This window comes from Eptatretus burgeri, chromosome 11, assembly GCF_056783735.1.
Source record: "Eptatretus burgeri isolate ZD-2024b chromosome 11, Ebu_testis_v1, whole genome shotgun sequence".
Classification (NCBI taxonomy): Eukaryota; Metazoa; Chordata; class Myxini; order Myxiniformes; family Myxinidae; genus Eptatretus; species Eptatretus burgeri.
The window spans coordinates 93,308,837-93,326,035 of NC_140971.1; the positions used below are offsets into that span (position 1 = coordinate 93,308,837).

At 36.0% G+C, this 17,199-nt stretch overlaps 1 protein-coding gene across 5 annotated transcripts in view; it reads right to left on the reverse strand.

Moving 5' to 3' along the window:
• The window catches only part of SHARPIN (SHANK associated RH domain interactor), an 89,696-nt gene that overhangs the window by 11,689 nt on the left and 60,808 nt on the right, over positions 1–17,199 (reverse strand). For all 5 annotated transcript variants that reach the window (XM_085847429.1, XM_085847430.1, XM_085847427.1 and 2 more), the window contains 3 exons: positions 14,251–14,356; positions 753–932; positions 548–646 (listed from right to left, as the gene is read on the reverse strand). In XM_085847429.1, the coding sequence (XP_085703555.1) occupies positions 548–646; positions 753–932; positions 14,251–14,356 (385 nt within the window). The remainder of the gene's footprint in view (positions 1–547; positions 647–752; positions 933–14,250; positions 14,357–17,199) is intronic.

Below are 17,199 nucleotides of genomic sequence, written 5' to 3' on the forward strand. Positions count from 1 at the left end.
CCATTAAGCTAATATCAGGCACAAACAGAGAATTGCCTTATTTAATATCAGAGGATGTCAAGTTGTTCCTCTTCCTTCCATTCATCGGGTTAACCTTCGAAAAATCTGCTATTAAGCTCCTTCACGAGTATATGTACTTTGTTTTAAGCAGAGACTGTACCTCACTGGACAGAGAAAAGGAACAACACACCGCTTGCTTTTGCTTTGAAAACCTTCCAATGCCATGCTAAGATAGCGCCGCGTGGCATTGGTGGACGGCTCAAAAAGAACTGACAACGTTTCAAGAAAAAGTTACGAGCACGGGTGGAAAGTACCACAATAACCTTCAGCATACACACACAAAGTTATTAAAATTCTTCCTGTAAATTGCTCGAGATTAAGCGAATTATAAAGAGTGGTGGGTTGTTTTTTTTCCAATACCTTACCTTCTTCAGTCACAGACAGAATCTTAAATTACGTAACCGGAGTACACCTACAAATATGATTACAATGACGAATGTAAAAGACGTGACCCAAACTCAATGTACAAAACACCGGAGCCACAAACCTTCAGGAAGTCATGGGTCTGCAGAGCAGCATGGTCAGACACTGCACGAAACCTCAGATCTTCCTGGTACTGCTTACAGTCCATGCCTTCATGCAGAGCCTGAAAGCAACCACAACAGAATTCGCACAAGTCTCACAACAAAGAAGAATTCTGAAGGTTCAGGCCTGAAGTTGTGAAGCAGATATTCCAAGTGATTCGCACTCACCTTGCAAGTTAGGCAGTTGCAATGATTGCAGCGAGGACACCGAAACTCGTTGACAGCATCCTCGTAGATGCACCAGCCAGGGCAGTCGGTCGTACGGCAGTGGTAGCTGTTGGTAGTTCTGTTCTCTGCTAGAGCCAGGCCACGGCTTAGGAACTGCTGATATTCCTCAGCAGAAACCAGCTGCATATGACCACAACCATATCATGATCAATTAAAATGTCAAATAATACATCACTTGGTAACATATCTATGTTCAGAAAATGGAAAAAAAAAAAACATTTGGAGAAAGACTTTTTTTTTAAAGCACCACCACCACCATGCCTTGAAGAAGTCCAATAGTTCAGCCACAGCAGAACCTTCATCAGGGACAATACAGATCATGTGCACAAAGTATCACTCGTCTCTTCCACGGCTCAATTTTGTGCCGATTGGAGACGGAGCTTAGAAAGCAGTAAAAATGCATCTAATTAATGATTGTTAAACAAGAAGAGCCCTCGGAAGAGTGCAAAACTCCGCCACGCAATGCCTGATCTATGGGAACAAATCGGGTCCATTCATTTTTGAGATATCATGCTGTATATCAGTTTAGCCCCATCTCTCAACAGTGAAGAATCACTTGAAATGTTTTTTTTTAATATCAGATCTGGATCTTCAACGAAATTGAATAAATTTGTCATCGTCACACACCCAACCTGTCCACCAAGTTTCGTCTGAATCCGTCCACAACTTTTTGAGACATCGTGCTAAATATTGGTTTAGCCCTGAATCTCAATGGTGAAGAAGCACTTAAAAAATTCTAGTAGTCGGATCCAGATCCGGTTCTTCATCAAAATCTAATCAGTCCGTCCTCATCACACACCGAACCTGTGCACAAAATTTCATCCGGATCTGTCAACAACCTTTTGATATATCCTGTACACAGACAAACAGACAGACAGACAGACAGAAAGGGGTGAAAACATAACGTCCTTCACCTTCGGTGGCGGAGGTAAACATATGGGAAACTACAGGTACGTTGTTAGAAGAAAGAATATCTCCAACTAACAATCTCGCTTTATCAGGCAGACTTTCAAGTTTTTCAGCAAAATCTACAATTACACCACTTCCACTAATTTGTTTCTCCAACTCTTTGTTTTGTCTTTCCAATTCTTTTTGAGCCCGGAGTTGAGCCTTCCTTTCGTTGGAAGTTTTCACCGCTCCTGAAATACCACCAGTCAATGCTCCAGCCGCACTTAAACCAGCAAATAAAGGAATTGGAAATGGGAGAAATCCTCCACTCCTCTCTCTTATTGAATATTTCTTCAACATTGGTTTTGACACTTTAATTTTAAGTGAGCCAGTATCATTCAAGATTTTCACCTGTTCTCTTGTGAGCAAAACATCAATTCTTACTGCTCCTTTTCTCTGAATTGTATTAACGTTAATCATAAAATGCTTTTGATTTTGAATACAAGATGAAAGTTTATGAAGATTGATTTGATTAACATATACCCCAGTTGGCACTTTACTACTCATTTATTTATCAAAAAATTATGTGAGATGAATCATAACACTATTATCTGTAATTCTGTTTCTTCCAAAAGCAAACAATAAGTATCAACTTCTTCACTCTCTTCTCTTTCAATGTGAGGGGAAGTATCCACTTGATTAGACTTTATAGTTTCCTTTTGAGCACTCAGGTCAATCGCATAGATTGCATACAGACTTTTAAATGCTGTCATATCCAAAATGCGTTCTTTATTTCCATTTCTTTCACACACCTTTTGGTAAGACTTGTGTGCTTCAGCATAATCATTTTTCCCCCAATTAATTTCCAATCTATCTCGTGGATAAAATGTTCCATCTTGAGAAATGCGAAGTTGTTTCACCTTAGCATTATCACTCAATGCATTATTCTTATCAGTAGCAGTATTGCCATCTGTTTTTTTTTAATGAGCCACAGATAGTGGTTTTCCTTCCAGAACACCCAAATTCCACGTGTAAGTGGTTTGGTACAGTTTAGCGTGTTGGCACCTTCTTTGAAGGAATGATACATTGAGTGGCTTCTTTGAGTTAAGTCTTCTATTCAACATCTATTCTGTTTTAAGATTAGGTGTATACTCACTAATATACCAACTAATTTCATCAATTAGAAATTTATTCTGAGCAGCAAAAGCATTAGCCACACCAAAAAGCAATCTATTTTCATTATCATTCCTTTGCAGTTGAAATCAAATTTTACGACCACACAGAACGTTATCATGATCACAAAATCCAAATGTACCTTTCAGAGGAACTGCCACAGTAAAACTATTCCCTGCTTTTGTATAATCATTTTACATTCCTTTCCTTTGACTATATCCAGGGTCTGTGTTTGTTCCCATTGCCATATCATGAATAAAATCTTCGACAGCCCCCTTCCCCATTTTATCACAAAATGAATATAGTGTAAATTTCATAATTTCAGATGGAGCAGGGACATAATCAACCGCTTCAACTTCTTGTGTTCCAATGTACAAACGAACACTATCAAACATTTTCCAGAAGAAATCATTTACGAGTGTAGCGTTTGTGTTATTCCCAGCCTTTGTGAATGTAAATTTACACAAGAAGAAACTTTTGGCTTGATTCAAATAAGTTTGTTGATTATTTATTTCAAAAATTTGTTCCATTTGTATTCCAGTCTGTTTCAGTTATTGCATTTACATTGAAGTAGTCTTCTTTTATGGTAGAGTTTGAGATGACAATGGTATCATCCAAATCATAGATACTATCAATTGCTTCCATACTTGTATTTATTTAGGAAAAAAGATGTTTAAACTTTTGAAACCCTGACCCAAGCATTTGAATTATTTTCTGTCGTTCTTGGGGAGACAACTGAGTTTTGCCTTTCTTAATTTGTTTTATTGCTTGCAAATTATGAGATTCCTTTTGGGCATCTTTTATACTCTTTATAGAACCTGCCACATTTCCCACAGCAGAAGCAGTTGAACCAATTAGGTCTTTATGTTTAAGAATAGTTGAACCTAAACCCATAAGAGTGTCAATTATCCCATCTCCTTTTTTTCGAAATTGATGTCCTACACCCCTTTGTCTCTTAGATTTATAGTATCCTCTACCAAGATACATACCTTCACCCTTGTAGTATGGGGAAAGGAACATCTCATCCCCTGTAATTATTTTATATTTTCCCAACTCATGTTTCCTCACAATAACCATCGAATTTATTTATTGGAAAACTTCCCGTAGGTGAATTCTGATGGATATAATTTCTCCATTAAAAGAAATCATACGATTATCGTGGTCAGTTATCCTAAAATTTACTCTGTTTATGGTTTTTCCTGACACAGGTAGATAAAACAGATTTTTGGGTTCCATATTGAATTTATAACCAATTTGGGTTGAGTCTGCACTGAATGAAAATATTGTATTTGTTCTTATTCCATCATTATAAGCGCCATCAATCAAATCACAGTGAATTAATACCGAGTTTATTCCTGAGGATATTTGAATTACATTATCACTGTAAAACCTCCCATTTGTTTCAATCTTTTTTGAGGAGAAACCCAATAACTCTCAAAATGAATTATCAATTGTGAAATCAACCATGCAGTTATTTTTAAGTTTAATCGTTGATTTTGAAGTATGTTTTTGAATATCTATAACAATATTTTTTGGTTCATCGCCCTGTTCTTTCATAAGGCGAGCAATTTCGGAAGATATTTGAGAAATCTCATATGATCCGGGTGAAAGTGTTATCGTTTTGTATCCACTTCCCGGATTATAACTAAACTTGTCATTTTTCTCAGTGATATTAAACAAGGTATTATAAGTTTCCATGGACAATAAAGATGTCTCATATTCTTTTGTTGCGTCAAGTTGTAGTGGGTATGGGAATGAAGATGTGTGGTCGCTTGTTGTGAAATTAAAACTAAGGATTGTGCTTCTCATCTTATTTAATATGGGATAAAATGTCTTTGTTTTGACATTTATTAATTATTTTCATGTTCATCAACTGGTCTGAAATGGCTGATGCTTCATGAAAACAATTGTTATTTCCAGCCTTCTTACGACCTTACAGCAATAACAGTCTATTAACTCATTGTGATGGGTCATTTGGAAGAAAACTAACACCTGAACCAAGGCTACTTAAAGCCTGAATAATGTGTTTCTCCTTCTCATTCTTCCGACTTTTACCAGATAGACTAACCCTATAATTAAGAGAGTCCAGCAGATCAATATACAATCTATCATCCTTATTTTTCATATCCAACGGTTTATCAAAATATTTTGATTCTTCCCTCACAGTTGAACCTTGTTTTCCATCTTTTGTTAGAACAAACATTTATCTCGGAGTTTGTTTATCAGGGGGTTGAGCAGAACTCAAGAACCATAATTCATCATTAAATATCAATCCCTTTTCTTGAACAAGATGAAATATTTCATCCCTCACAGTTGAACCTTGTTTTCTGTCTTTTGTTAAAACAAACATAAATCTCAGAATTAGTTTAAAAGGGGGTTGAGCAGAACTCAAGAACATTAATTCATCATTAAATATCAATCCCTTTTCTTGAACAAGATGAAATATTGCTGGTTGTTTTGTTGGAATGAGTCCTGCTTTGATTTCTGAATCTGCTGAATATTCATTGTTTCAAAGAGCCTTCACAATATAATTAGGGGGTTGATTAATCTCTTCCAGTTGTTGAAATAATCCTTCATAATCATATTCTAATTCTCCGACATGCTCTAATTCTTCCTCCATCATTTGACTGAAATCTTTTAATATTTGAAGTTTTTTAGGAGTATATTCTATTATGGGAACTGTGGAAGCATTTGTAATTTTTTCTTGGGAAGTTTTTAAAAGTGGTTAAAAAAATTTCTTGTTTTTTTTCAAATGCTTCTTCACCCATTAGTTTCTGCCTGCGTTTCTTCTTTCTGTCTTCCTGTTGTTTTACAATTTTTGAAACAAACTCTTGATGCTCCTTAAATCTTCTTGCTCTTTCTTTCGCATCCATTTATTTATTGGAAAATATCATTCACTGAAATATAAAGGTCAACAGGGAAATTTTCCTTTTCTTCATCATTAAAGTAGATGTGTTCAAATAAATCCTTTTCTTTAAATAGTTCATCAAATTCTTTATTAATATTAATACGAGTTGTAATTTCTTCTTCACCAACACTTGTATCTCTGCTTTTCATACGTTTGCGTTGAGTTTCTTCATCAACATCAAAACCGAATGATAAAATCTTAACCCATTACCACTCAGATGTTTAATAATTTGTCTCATTCCTTCTGTATTAGTTTCTAATATCCCAAGACCAGCAGATTTTAGTTTCTTTAACTCACTCTTACAATGTGAATATTTTGTTGCACCAAGAGAAACCTCCTCAAATATTTGTCCTTCATTCCTCAATCACATATCTTCCTCCACTGAAATATAGTAATAATCTTCACCTTCCACTTCTCCAGGTCTTATTGCTCTAGTAATGTAGTTGGTGATACAATACGAACTACATGGTGCTTTTTAAGCAAATTTACAATATCCTCAATTGTACGATACAAGAACCTTGATTTATGAAAGTTTTTTCCAGAAGCAGATTTACCCACAAGATTTATAATAATAGTTGTCATTTATATATGTAATTGTTTATAAAATAAAAAATATATATTTTAATATCTCATCTTGTTTCACAACAATATATTTATATTTTTCAGTCGCGTGCTTCATATAATCCCCAAATTCCTTTATACTACATAATGTAGAACAATTGTCTCTCCAAAAATTGTTTATATCTATTGAATTTAACTTGAATAAAATATAAGTATTAGCATTGTTTCTTATTGAGCGACAAGGGAGTTGAAAGTATGAATGACTATGATTAATACAATTACAAGAAGAATGTCTCCTTCTTGTGGAGTCGCTATCCATTACCGTTTGGTTTCTCTCATGAACACAATCATCAAAAGATAACAAGGTTCTTTCTTGATTTATCCAAATCTTGGGGAGAAGGTATATAATCCATATTATCACTAAGAATACAAGTTATTGGTTTTGATTTCTTTTTATATTTGTGTATCACAAAATAGTTGTATTATATCTTCAATGTTGCAATCATTTAGTTTGTTTTGAAGTTTAAATAAACCGATTATATCTTCTTTTTGAAGACCAGCATTAAAACCTTGTGAGAGTAGTTGATACTCAGGTTGAAAACTCGACTTTGTGAAAATTATTAAATTATCATAATCCAAAAAGTTGGGAGTAAGGAGCATCTTCAAAAGTAAGCAGGTTTTTCCACATCTGCTTGTACCAACTATGAGACATCTTTATGAATTTGGAAGATTTTTAGGGTTGTTAAATTATATCTTATTTTCCCAAATGGGTAAAAAATCATTCATTTATATATTGGGAGAACAGGTTATTGAATTTTTATTGTCTTTTTTAGAAACTCTCTTTTATCTGAAGTTCAGGTTTAATTTCAAGATAATCCATTATTTTATTTATACAATATCTTGTGTTGATATTTCCCTGAAAATGACAATCGTTAATAATATAAATCATCAATCCACGAAACATGGTCGTCATTTGTTCAGTCTCTTCGCTTGTAAGAAAAGGTGTATTATCACCCTCATACTTCACATTCATTTCTCAAATCAATCTTGTTAAGTAATTCATTTTTGGTGTCAATCTCAAAGAATTACATTCCTTTTTATAGTTTTTATTCTCATCAATTAGAAGATAATCACAAAACATACATTGTTTATTGGCTTTTGACTCTGTGTTTAATCCCCATCTTTCACACGCAGGACAATTCTCAAATTTGTCATGTGGAGAATCAGGAAATTCAAGAGGCTCAAAATCTAGTAAACTATTCATATTTATAAAGTAAAACTTTACTTCAAATAAAATTCATCTTCGGTACTTTCATAATCATCTATAAAACTACTTTCATTACTATCGTTTTAACACAAACTCTGTTTCATAACTGTCTTCTGTTCCAACAGAGATACTATCATCACTCTCATAATCTTCAAAATCTTCAGTTGAATAATGACTCATATTTAATTAGTAGAAAAAAATTACCATCTACTGTATATCTATATACCTTTTTTCATTCACAGATTCAACGACTACATTTTTTGTATGAAAGGTAATTTTAAAAAGGTCCTTAACTATTATTGAATGAAATGTCATTTCACCTGATAAATTAACATTTTTATTTCATTAGGATTTACATCTTTCGGGTTGTTGAAAAAAATACAAATTTATCCTTGCATATTACAGATGGTCTTATCTTTTCTTTCTAAAGCTTCATCCAGAAGGTTTTTCTTTTTTGATACTCTGTTTCATTGCTTTTTCTGGTTTTGAATATATTGCCAGAAGGAGAGGAGAAACTTTTGTAAGAGCTACTTTAATTGATGTTCTTCGAGATATAATAAAAGCCCTTCCACTGAAGGAAATTGAAGAACTCATATTATTCACCATAATTGTTTTTATCCAATAGTTGTTATATTTATCTTTATTCAATTTTACATCCTCGACATATTTCTCAGTATCTTTTACAAATGAAGACATTAATTGAAACTTGTCTTTTGTGTCTTGATACATTGTATTTATTAAGTGAAAAAAGTTGGAGGCTTGAATAGTTTTAAGCACAAATTCACCTATAAATTAAACGGAATTATCATCAAGAAAATTTTGTTTTCAGCAACGTTTATGTTATATAAATATGGTGAATAAAACACACTGCGATGTTTGTAATCATGAATATAAATGTTATAAAAAAACACCTTCAAACCAACAAACACACATTCAATCTTTTCAGACAAATATCTCCACTTCACCGAGAAACAAAGCATTGTGATAGATGTCATCATGATATTCTTAATTTTTTTTTTATAATAAACACCTTCAATCACGCAAACACAAAAACAATGAAGAATGGGAAGGTGCCACTCAATTCTCCGTTAAAAACACTGATGGGGCATTTAACGGACATATAAAAATAAGACTGTTTCGCTTTCAAGACTCTGGACCATCTTCAATCATGGAAGCTGTTGATGTGGTTAAACAAAGGATTGAAACTATAATTAAAAATACATTAAGTGAAATGAAAACTTTTAAGTTTTATATGGGAGTAAAATTGAACATGGTAATAGAAGGTGATGAAACTACTCCCGATATGAGGACAAACCCTCACTTTATCTCATTTCAAGACTTAAGAAGTGATGTTTACGATGAACTCCAGAGACAAGAACAAGATGTTGATAACTGTTGTAGGTAGTGGATTTACTATTACAAAAATAATCTTTTTAGATAAACACATCTTAAAATCAGATGCTCTTCAAGCTTCTTCTTATATTGATTTATCAAAAGAGATAAAACTTAAGAAAGCGGTTGTTAATATTAAAAACAAAGATAATAAATGTTTTCTATGGTCTGTTCTTGCTCACATCTTCCACAATGGAAACCTGAAAGGGTTGAACATTATAAGAAATACAAGAATACATTAAATTTTAAAGATTTAAAGTTTCCAATGTCATTGAGAGATATTCCTAAATTTGAGAAAATGAATAATCTATCTGTTAACGTATATGGATTAACAGATACAAACAAAGTTCAGATATTAAAAATTTCAAACTATAAAAATGATGAAACAAACATTGACCTTCTCGACTTTACTTCAAAGGAAAAATCACATAATGCTTTCATCAAAAATTTATCAAGATTAACCAAATCACAACTATACAAGAGAAAATGTAAAACATATCCTTGAAAGAGATGTCTCAACTCCTTTCATACAAAAGAACGATGAAATAAACATTCAAAATATTGTAGTAATCATAAATCAACCATAATCAATTTACCAAAAGCAGGTTCAAACATATCATTCAAAGATTTTAACAAATCTATAAAACATCCGTTTGTGATGTATGCTGATTTTGAAAGTATCCTTGAAAAGATAGATACTGTTTCTCCAAATAGAAATAAATCATACACAAATAAATATCAAAAACATACTCCTTGTGGTTTCTGTTGTTATATCAAATCATCTGTTGGTGATGAATACAAGTTCGAACTTTATAGAGGAGAGGATGCCTCAGAGTTTGTAAGACGATTGGGAAAAGACTGCAAAAGACTAAGAGAAATAATGGTAAAAACCTATAAACCAATGTCATTAACAAAGGGAGAGAAAAAGAAATTTAGAAAGAACAGTATCGGTCATATTTGTGAGGAGAAAATTGAGGGAGAGGTCAAAGTTGGGGATCATTGTCATCTTACTGGAAAATATAGAGGTCCAGCTCATTCCCGTTGTAATCTTAATTACAAGCCCCCAAACTTTATTCCTGTCTTTCTTCACAACAACGCTCATTATGACACACATCTATTTATAAATGAACTTTCAAAGACATCTGGAGATATTTCTGACATTCCGAACACAGATCAAAAATACATCTCATTCACAAAAACAATTCATACATCCCCCATAACCCATATCAGATTTCTTGATGCTTTCAAGTTTATGGCAAGTCCATTATCTAACTTGGCATCAAATATTAAAAACTTACCGAATCTTAAATCACATTTCTCAAATCAAGAAGAGATTGATCTCTTATCACAAAAGGGAATATATCTGTATGACAACATGGATTCATTTGAGAAGTTTAAATAAAGACAACTTCCTTCAACTGAAAGTTTCTATAGCAAGTTGAATAAAACTCATATTTCCAATAGAGATTATACACAAGCTAAAAAGGTTTGGGAGAAGTTCAATATAAAGAATCTTGGAGAATATCATGATTTGTATCTTAAAACTGATGTATTGTTAACCTCCGTCATCGAAGATGGATGGTTACCGTTTTCACCCCTTTCTGTTTGTTTGTTTGTTTGTTTGTGAACAGTATTACGGAAAAAACTCCTCGACGGATTTCGACGAAACTTGGTGGGGGTTTAGGTCTGGTTCAAGGATCATGCTATTAGATTTTTTTTTGCATTTCTACATGTTATAAGTGATTTCCAACAAAAAAAAACATGCCAAAATTATAATTGCGGCTGATTTTGGAACTTCAGGTGGATATACCCACGTAAAATCAATTTCTGTCTCAAGGAATCTAGTTATGACGAATGAATTGAGTATGTAAAAGTTAAAAGTAAAAGGGAAAGTTGCAAACTATAACTCTGAGCACTGTTGACGTCAAATTGAATGAATAGGATATCAGGTTCACTTGAGTGACCGAGCAGTAATGGCGGCGGAGGTTTTGCACTCTACCGAGTGATCCCCCTCTAGTTATTGGCTGTGTTTGAAACTTTTAGAACAGTCTGTCATAATAAAAATTCTTATGGATTAGACCCCGCTCACGATTACACAGCCCCGGGTTTGGCTTGGAGTGCGATGTTAAAATGACAAAACCATTTGGAATTAATCAGTGATATAGATATGCTTTTAATGATAGCGAAGGCTAAAAGAGGAGGAATATCTCAAGTATGTTCCAAGAGATATGCTAAAGCAAACAACAAATATCTTCCTGATTATTATAAGAATGAGGACAACTCTTCCCTGATGTATTATGATGCTAACAATTTGTATGGGTGGGCTATGTCTCAATCTTTACCTTATGGAAAACTTAAATGGGTTTAAGAAAAACATTATGAAAAAGTTTTACAAGACATTGTTATCTCTCAAAAAGAATTGGATGAAGCTGAAGTTGGATATTATTTTGAGGTTGATTTAAAATATCCAGAAGAACTTCATCACAAACATAAAGACCTACCTCATGCCCCTGATAAAGAAAGTCCAATAAAATAACGGTTAAGTGATTACCAACAGTCATTTAATCTTCTTCTTCTTCTTCTTCTTCCTTCGACTGCTCCCGTTAGGGGTCGCCACAGCGGATCATCCGTTATGATCCGCATAATGATTTGGAACAGGTTCTACGCCGGATGCCCTTCCTGATGCAACCCTGGTCGCCTCTTACGACACAGGGATCTGGAACACGTATTCTAACCGGGGTATACACCGGCCCAGTACACTGGTACTCACTTCGCCGACCTCGGAAGGATGACAGGCTGAGTCAACCTCCTGGTGTATTAATTCAGTGGCCCAACGGGGCTTGCACTCAGGATCTTCTGGATCCCAAGCCGCTGCCCTCACCACTGCGCCAACACCAGGCTTACCAACAGTCATTTAATATAAAAGGTAAATCCACAGAAAAACTACTTACTACATTAAATGATAAAGAAAGTTATGTTTTGCATCAAAGGAACAAGACAATATTTATCTGCTGGGTTGAGAGTGAAGAAAATTCATGGGATTTTGAAATTTAAACAGTCATTGGTTAAAGAGGTATATTGATTTTAATACAAAAAGGAGAACAGAAGCAAAAACAGATTTTAAGAAGGACTTTTATAAATTAATGAATAATGCTGTATTTGGAAAGACTGGAAAATGTTCGGAATTGACAAAACAAAAGACTTGCTACATCTTGGAAACGGGCTTCAAAGTGAATTAATAGACCAAGTTTTGAGCGAGCGGAGGTGTTTTCAGAGAACTTTTGTGCTATTCATTTGAAAAAAAAGAGAGTATTGAAATAGATAAACCTATTTGTATAGGAACATCAATTCTTGACTTGTCAAAGTCATTAATGTATGACTATTACTATAATAATTTAAAATCAAAGTATAAGGATAATGTGTCATTGTTATACATGGATACAGATAGTTTTATATTAGAAATTAAAACAAGTGATGTATATGAGGATATGACTGATAATATTGATATATATATATATATATATATATATATATATATATATATATATATATATATATATATATATATATATATATATATATATATGATACAAGTAATTATAAGTCAGGTGATGTGTTGTTTTCATCAAAGAATAAAAAAGTTATTGGTAAGTTTAAAGATGAATTGGGTGGGAAGGTCATGAGTGAACTTATAGGATTGAGATCAAAGTCTTATGCTTTTACGTATATTGATAATAATAACATTTAAAGGTGTGATAAGAAGCTAAAGGGAATAAAGAAAAATATAATCAAGGAAACAACAAACTTTAAACATTATTACAACTGTTTAACCTTAAAGAAGGAAGAGCACAGAAAAATGAATACAATAAGAAGTTCTAAACATCAATTATATACATCAGAGATAAATAAGAAAGCATTAGGAGCTTTTGATGATAAAAGATAAATTTTAGAGAATGGAATCAATAGTCTCCCTTATGGTTATAAGTATAAGTGTTAAGATATTGGGTTGGGAATTTTCACAGGCTCCCGCCATCTTTTTACTGATTTTTAAATGATAGAACCAAGCAATAACCAAACCAAAGAGTGGAGATTTGTTTAAATGGGAAACATAAAGAATGTGAGAAATATCAAATAAGTCTTATTGAAGAAATAACCGGGGTAAAAGTCGATAAAACAAATAAGCAGACAAATTTAATTACAAATAAGTTGGAGGATGTTAAGAAAAAAAAAATATCCTTGAATGGACTGAAAACTTTGATGGTTATCAATTGAACAATGGAAAAACAATTTACTGCAATCTCAAAATATGTGGCTCAGGAGGTGGTCAAACAAGAACATTAAGAGAAGTTTATCATTTCATTTCTGCTCAACAAAGACACTTGTACCAAGAACCAAGTTCCAAGTTATTCTTTGTGACGAAACTCAATGGAAATGTTATAAGAAAATCAAGTTATTCCCTGAAGTAGAACATGGACAAATATTCATTGGTTCGCTCTGAGTGGAATGAAAATATAAAAGGGAAGAAGTGCTTTAAATCAGTAAGTCTCAATCTTTCAGTCTCAATTTTACATTTGCTTGTATGAGATTTATTTGAATTTATTTATTTATTTGAATAAATATTTGAAAGTATCCTAACCCCATTTATCCCATTTATCCTAACCTAACCCCATTTATTTGAATAAATATCCTAACCCCATTTATTTGAATGAGAGTCCCAGAAACCCCATTTATCATCTACTGTTGACTCAGCCTGTCATCCTTCCGAGGTCGGTGAAATGAGTACCAGTGTACCGGTGTAGGGGCACAGCATCAGCGGCATAGTTGTGCCCCAACAAAACGATCGCTGCCATACGCAAGAAGTAGAAAAGTCTGGAATTCCTCCCACCTAATGTTACCTCCGTATCTTCTGATCACCAGATGGAGTCATCAAATCCTCGCACCTTGTTCACAATACTCATTCTTACCGCCAAGGATGCATCGTTTATGACGCCGGTATTCTTCCGAGATTGGAACAGCAGAAGGCCACACAAGTTGGCAGTGTTGTTCGGATGCTTGAATTTAACAAATTAATGCCCACGCATGACCCGCATCTTTAGTTTATCACGCTCCACAGCATGTGGACAATTTTAAATAAATAGGCCAGGGATGATGGTGTTATTTTATATCGTGCTGTGGCAATGCAAAGAAGCACACTTATATTTGAGCTGCAACTTGTGGAATATTTCATGTTTACAAGCATCAAGACCTACCGATCTGATCTCTCTCTCCTGAAGGATGGCAGTGCATGGATAGTCACCAAAAGGACAACTCACTTCAGCTTCCTCACAGTTGAGGATAGTCCCCTTTAAACACTCTCTGAAAAATATAATTATATGACAGAAGTGATAAAAACATTATAAATACAGTAAACAAAAGCTGGTAAGCTAAAGGTCAAAAATGTGACTTCTGATGACCATTGGAGTCATTGCGTTGAGCGTTTCCGCTCACATTCTTAGCTTTTAAAACTACAAAAAGACATACGTTTGGAGAGCTCTTTTAAACTGCTACGTAACCGTGCTATTTTCATCAATTAATTATCTGAAATAAATACCACATTGCACATTAACTTAGAGCTTTGACCCGACACGTACCAATAATCCCAATGTCAAGGTTCACTAAATCAGTGGCATCTTCCCACTGCACACACAGAGCAACACTTGTGCAAAATTTCCAACTGGGACGACCATTGTCTCTCGATATTTAAATTTATTCATTAAACTGAACTCACAACTGAGGAACCAGTCAGCCAAGGGATACGACATTATGTGCGTCACTGACCGATAACGTGTTGTTGAAAATGCACCACAGTGTTGACAAAATAGGTTGGGAATTATTTTCGTGCGGCAATAGTTGGGCACAATAATCAAGGAAATTAATACACGAATGAAGAGCGAGAGAGACAGACATGGGGGGGGGGGTGGGGGGGGGACGAAGAACAGAAACCTGCAAGCAATATGGTTGGAACAAGCAGGGTCAATGGGAAGAAAACAAGAATGGGCGACGACGCAGGATGGCGGTACACCATCTCCATGAAGCCCTTGAGGGAAGAGAGGAATAAAAGCCTCGGGAAAATGGTTCCACAGATGGGAGAGACAAGGAACAAAAGAGTAGAGCCCCTTACAACCTTTGCCCCAAACCCACCTCACCCCTAACTTCACCCCCAACCCCGCACTCTCCCAGCTTCGCCCGATCCCAGGAGTAGCCTTGTATCCTACTGGCAGAGAGCTTGGCAAGCAATGCAGGAGGCCAGACTGAATGCCTGAGATATGATGAGAGAGATTGTCCTGACCTCTTCTGTGAGATTTATGACTTCCCGCCATTGCTGAGAGAATACTCGTAGAAGCAGCATATTCAGAGAAGAGTGAATAGGATGGAACTAAACTGATGGACAGAGAAAAGAATGTTTGAAAAAACAAAGGAAATGACATCAGCACCAAGGAGGGATTCCAAGATCTACTTATATTTAGAAGTAAGCTTACTGGTCTCCAGTTGAAAGGAGCCGCTTTGTTTTGGTTTCTTGTGGATGGGAATGATCTTTCCTGACAGACAGCAGGTGGCAAAGAAGCATAGGTTGAAGAATGTAGACAGAGGAGAAGCATGAGCAATGGAGACGCTGATGCCATCTGGGCCCGTCGCCGAAACAGGGTCGAGGCTAGCCAGAATTTTCTCTCCTTCGTCGGGTGACAAGGGCGTAGAGTGAAGTAGAAATTGGGTACAAGGGGACAAGATGGTTACAGGGTGAGATGGATTGGGTTCATACAATTTGGAGATGTTAAGATATTCTGCCTTATCTCAGGCAGGGTCTGCAGTGATGCCGTTTGAGGTGAAGGATGGGATGGAGGGTGAGCACACACCACCGAATGACTTGACAAGGCACCACCATCATTTTAAGGAAGGGCTCGTTGGAGAGTTCAGCCATGAGAATTACAACATGCTTTCTGGCTTGCCTCGGAATGAATTTGGGCGAAACTTGATGGACAAGTTGGGTGTGTGACATGGACAAGTGGGTGAGATTTTGATGAAGATCCGGGAGAATTGTTAAATTCCGAATTGAGAGTTAGGACCAAAAAAGATATACAACATGATACCTCAAAAAGTTGTGGACATATGACAAAACCTGGTGGATGAGTTGGGTTGGTGACAAGAACAAGCAGATTAAATTTTGCTTCAGGTATGGATGCAGATCCAGCCTATCAGTGGGCTACAAAATGTAAACTGTTATGTAAATAAAAATGTAAGGGCAGAGCCGGCTCCTACAAAAGGGACGAACAAGTTGGTCTTCAGTTGGGTTGGTTCAGAGTTCGGTTTTTTGGGTTGGTTCGAAGTTCAGTTTTGGTTGGTCTTCAGTTGGTTTGAGTTCGGAGTGAGCCTTCTGGTTCTTCGCGAGCTTGTAGTTCCTGCCTTGTTCTGCGATCCTCGCGCGAGCCCTGGGACCCCGTGCGCGAGCGCGGGAAGTCGCGCCGAACGAGCCGCGTCCGTTCCCCCCAAAACTCCGTCCGAGCTGTCGGGCGGACGACGCGAGCTACGCGCGGGACGAGCTCGGTGCGCCACGCCAGGAGGAGACAAAGGAGGGACACAAGGCTGCGGTCTCCCAAGGCTGGACGACGCGCCCAAGGAAGTCGAGACTTCCTTTTCTTTTGGAGTTTTGTGTAAATGTCTGTGGGTGGCGCCAGTCTTGTAAGTAGAAACTGTGTAAGTGTTGCTGTGTGTAAATAATCCCCTTTGATTCGGTTTTAACTCTTTCCTTGCTTTCGTTGCATTTTGACTGTATGGCTGTATTTACGTGCTTGCTTTGTGTTTGTGTGTGTGAATAAAGTGCTGCTTGTTGAACTGTTTTCCCGCTTCCCTTCGACTTTTCCTTTTATTGAACCTCCATCTTGCATCACGTAAGGGATTGATAGTGGGTTTAAAACGCCCGGTAATTAATCGGAACCGTCAAGGCCGACAATAACTCCGCTCAGTTATCCCTGTAATACGGAACGAACCGCTTAAGCGGTTCGTGTCCGGAGTCGGCCTGTGGCGTGGTACGATCGCCCGGTCGACCACTCGCGCAGGTACTTAGGTAGGTCGAATTTGGTGAGCAACCCTATCCTGCGCGGGTAGTCAATTGGCACGATCGTGGTGAGGTTAAACCCCCACCCGTGACTGGCTCCGGGCGA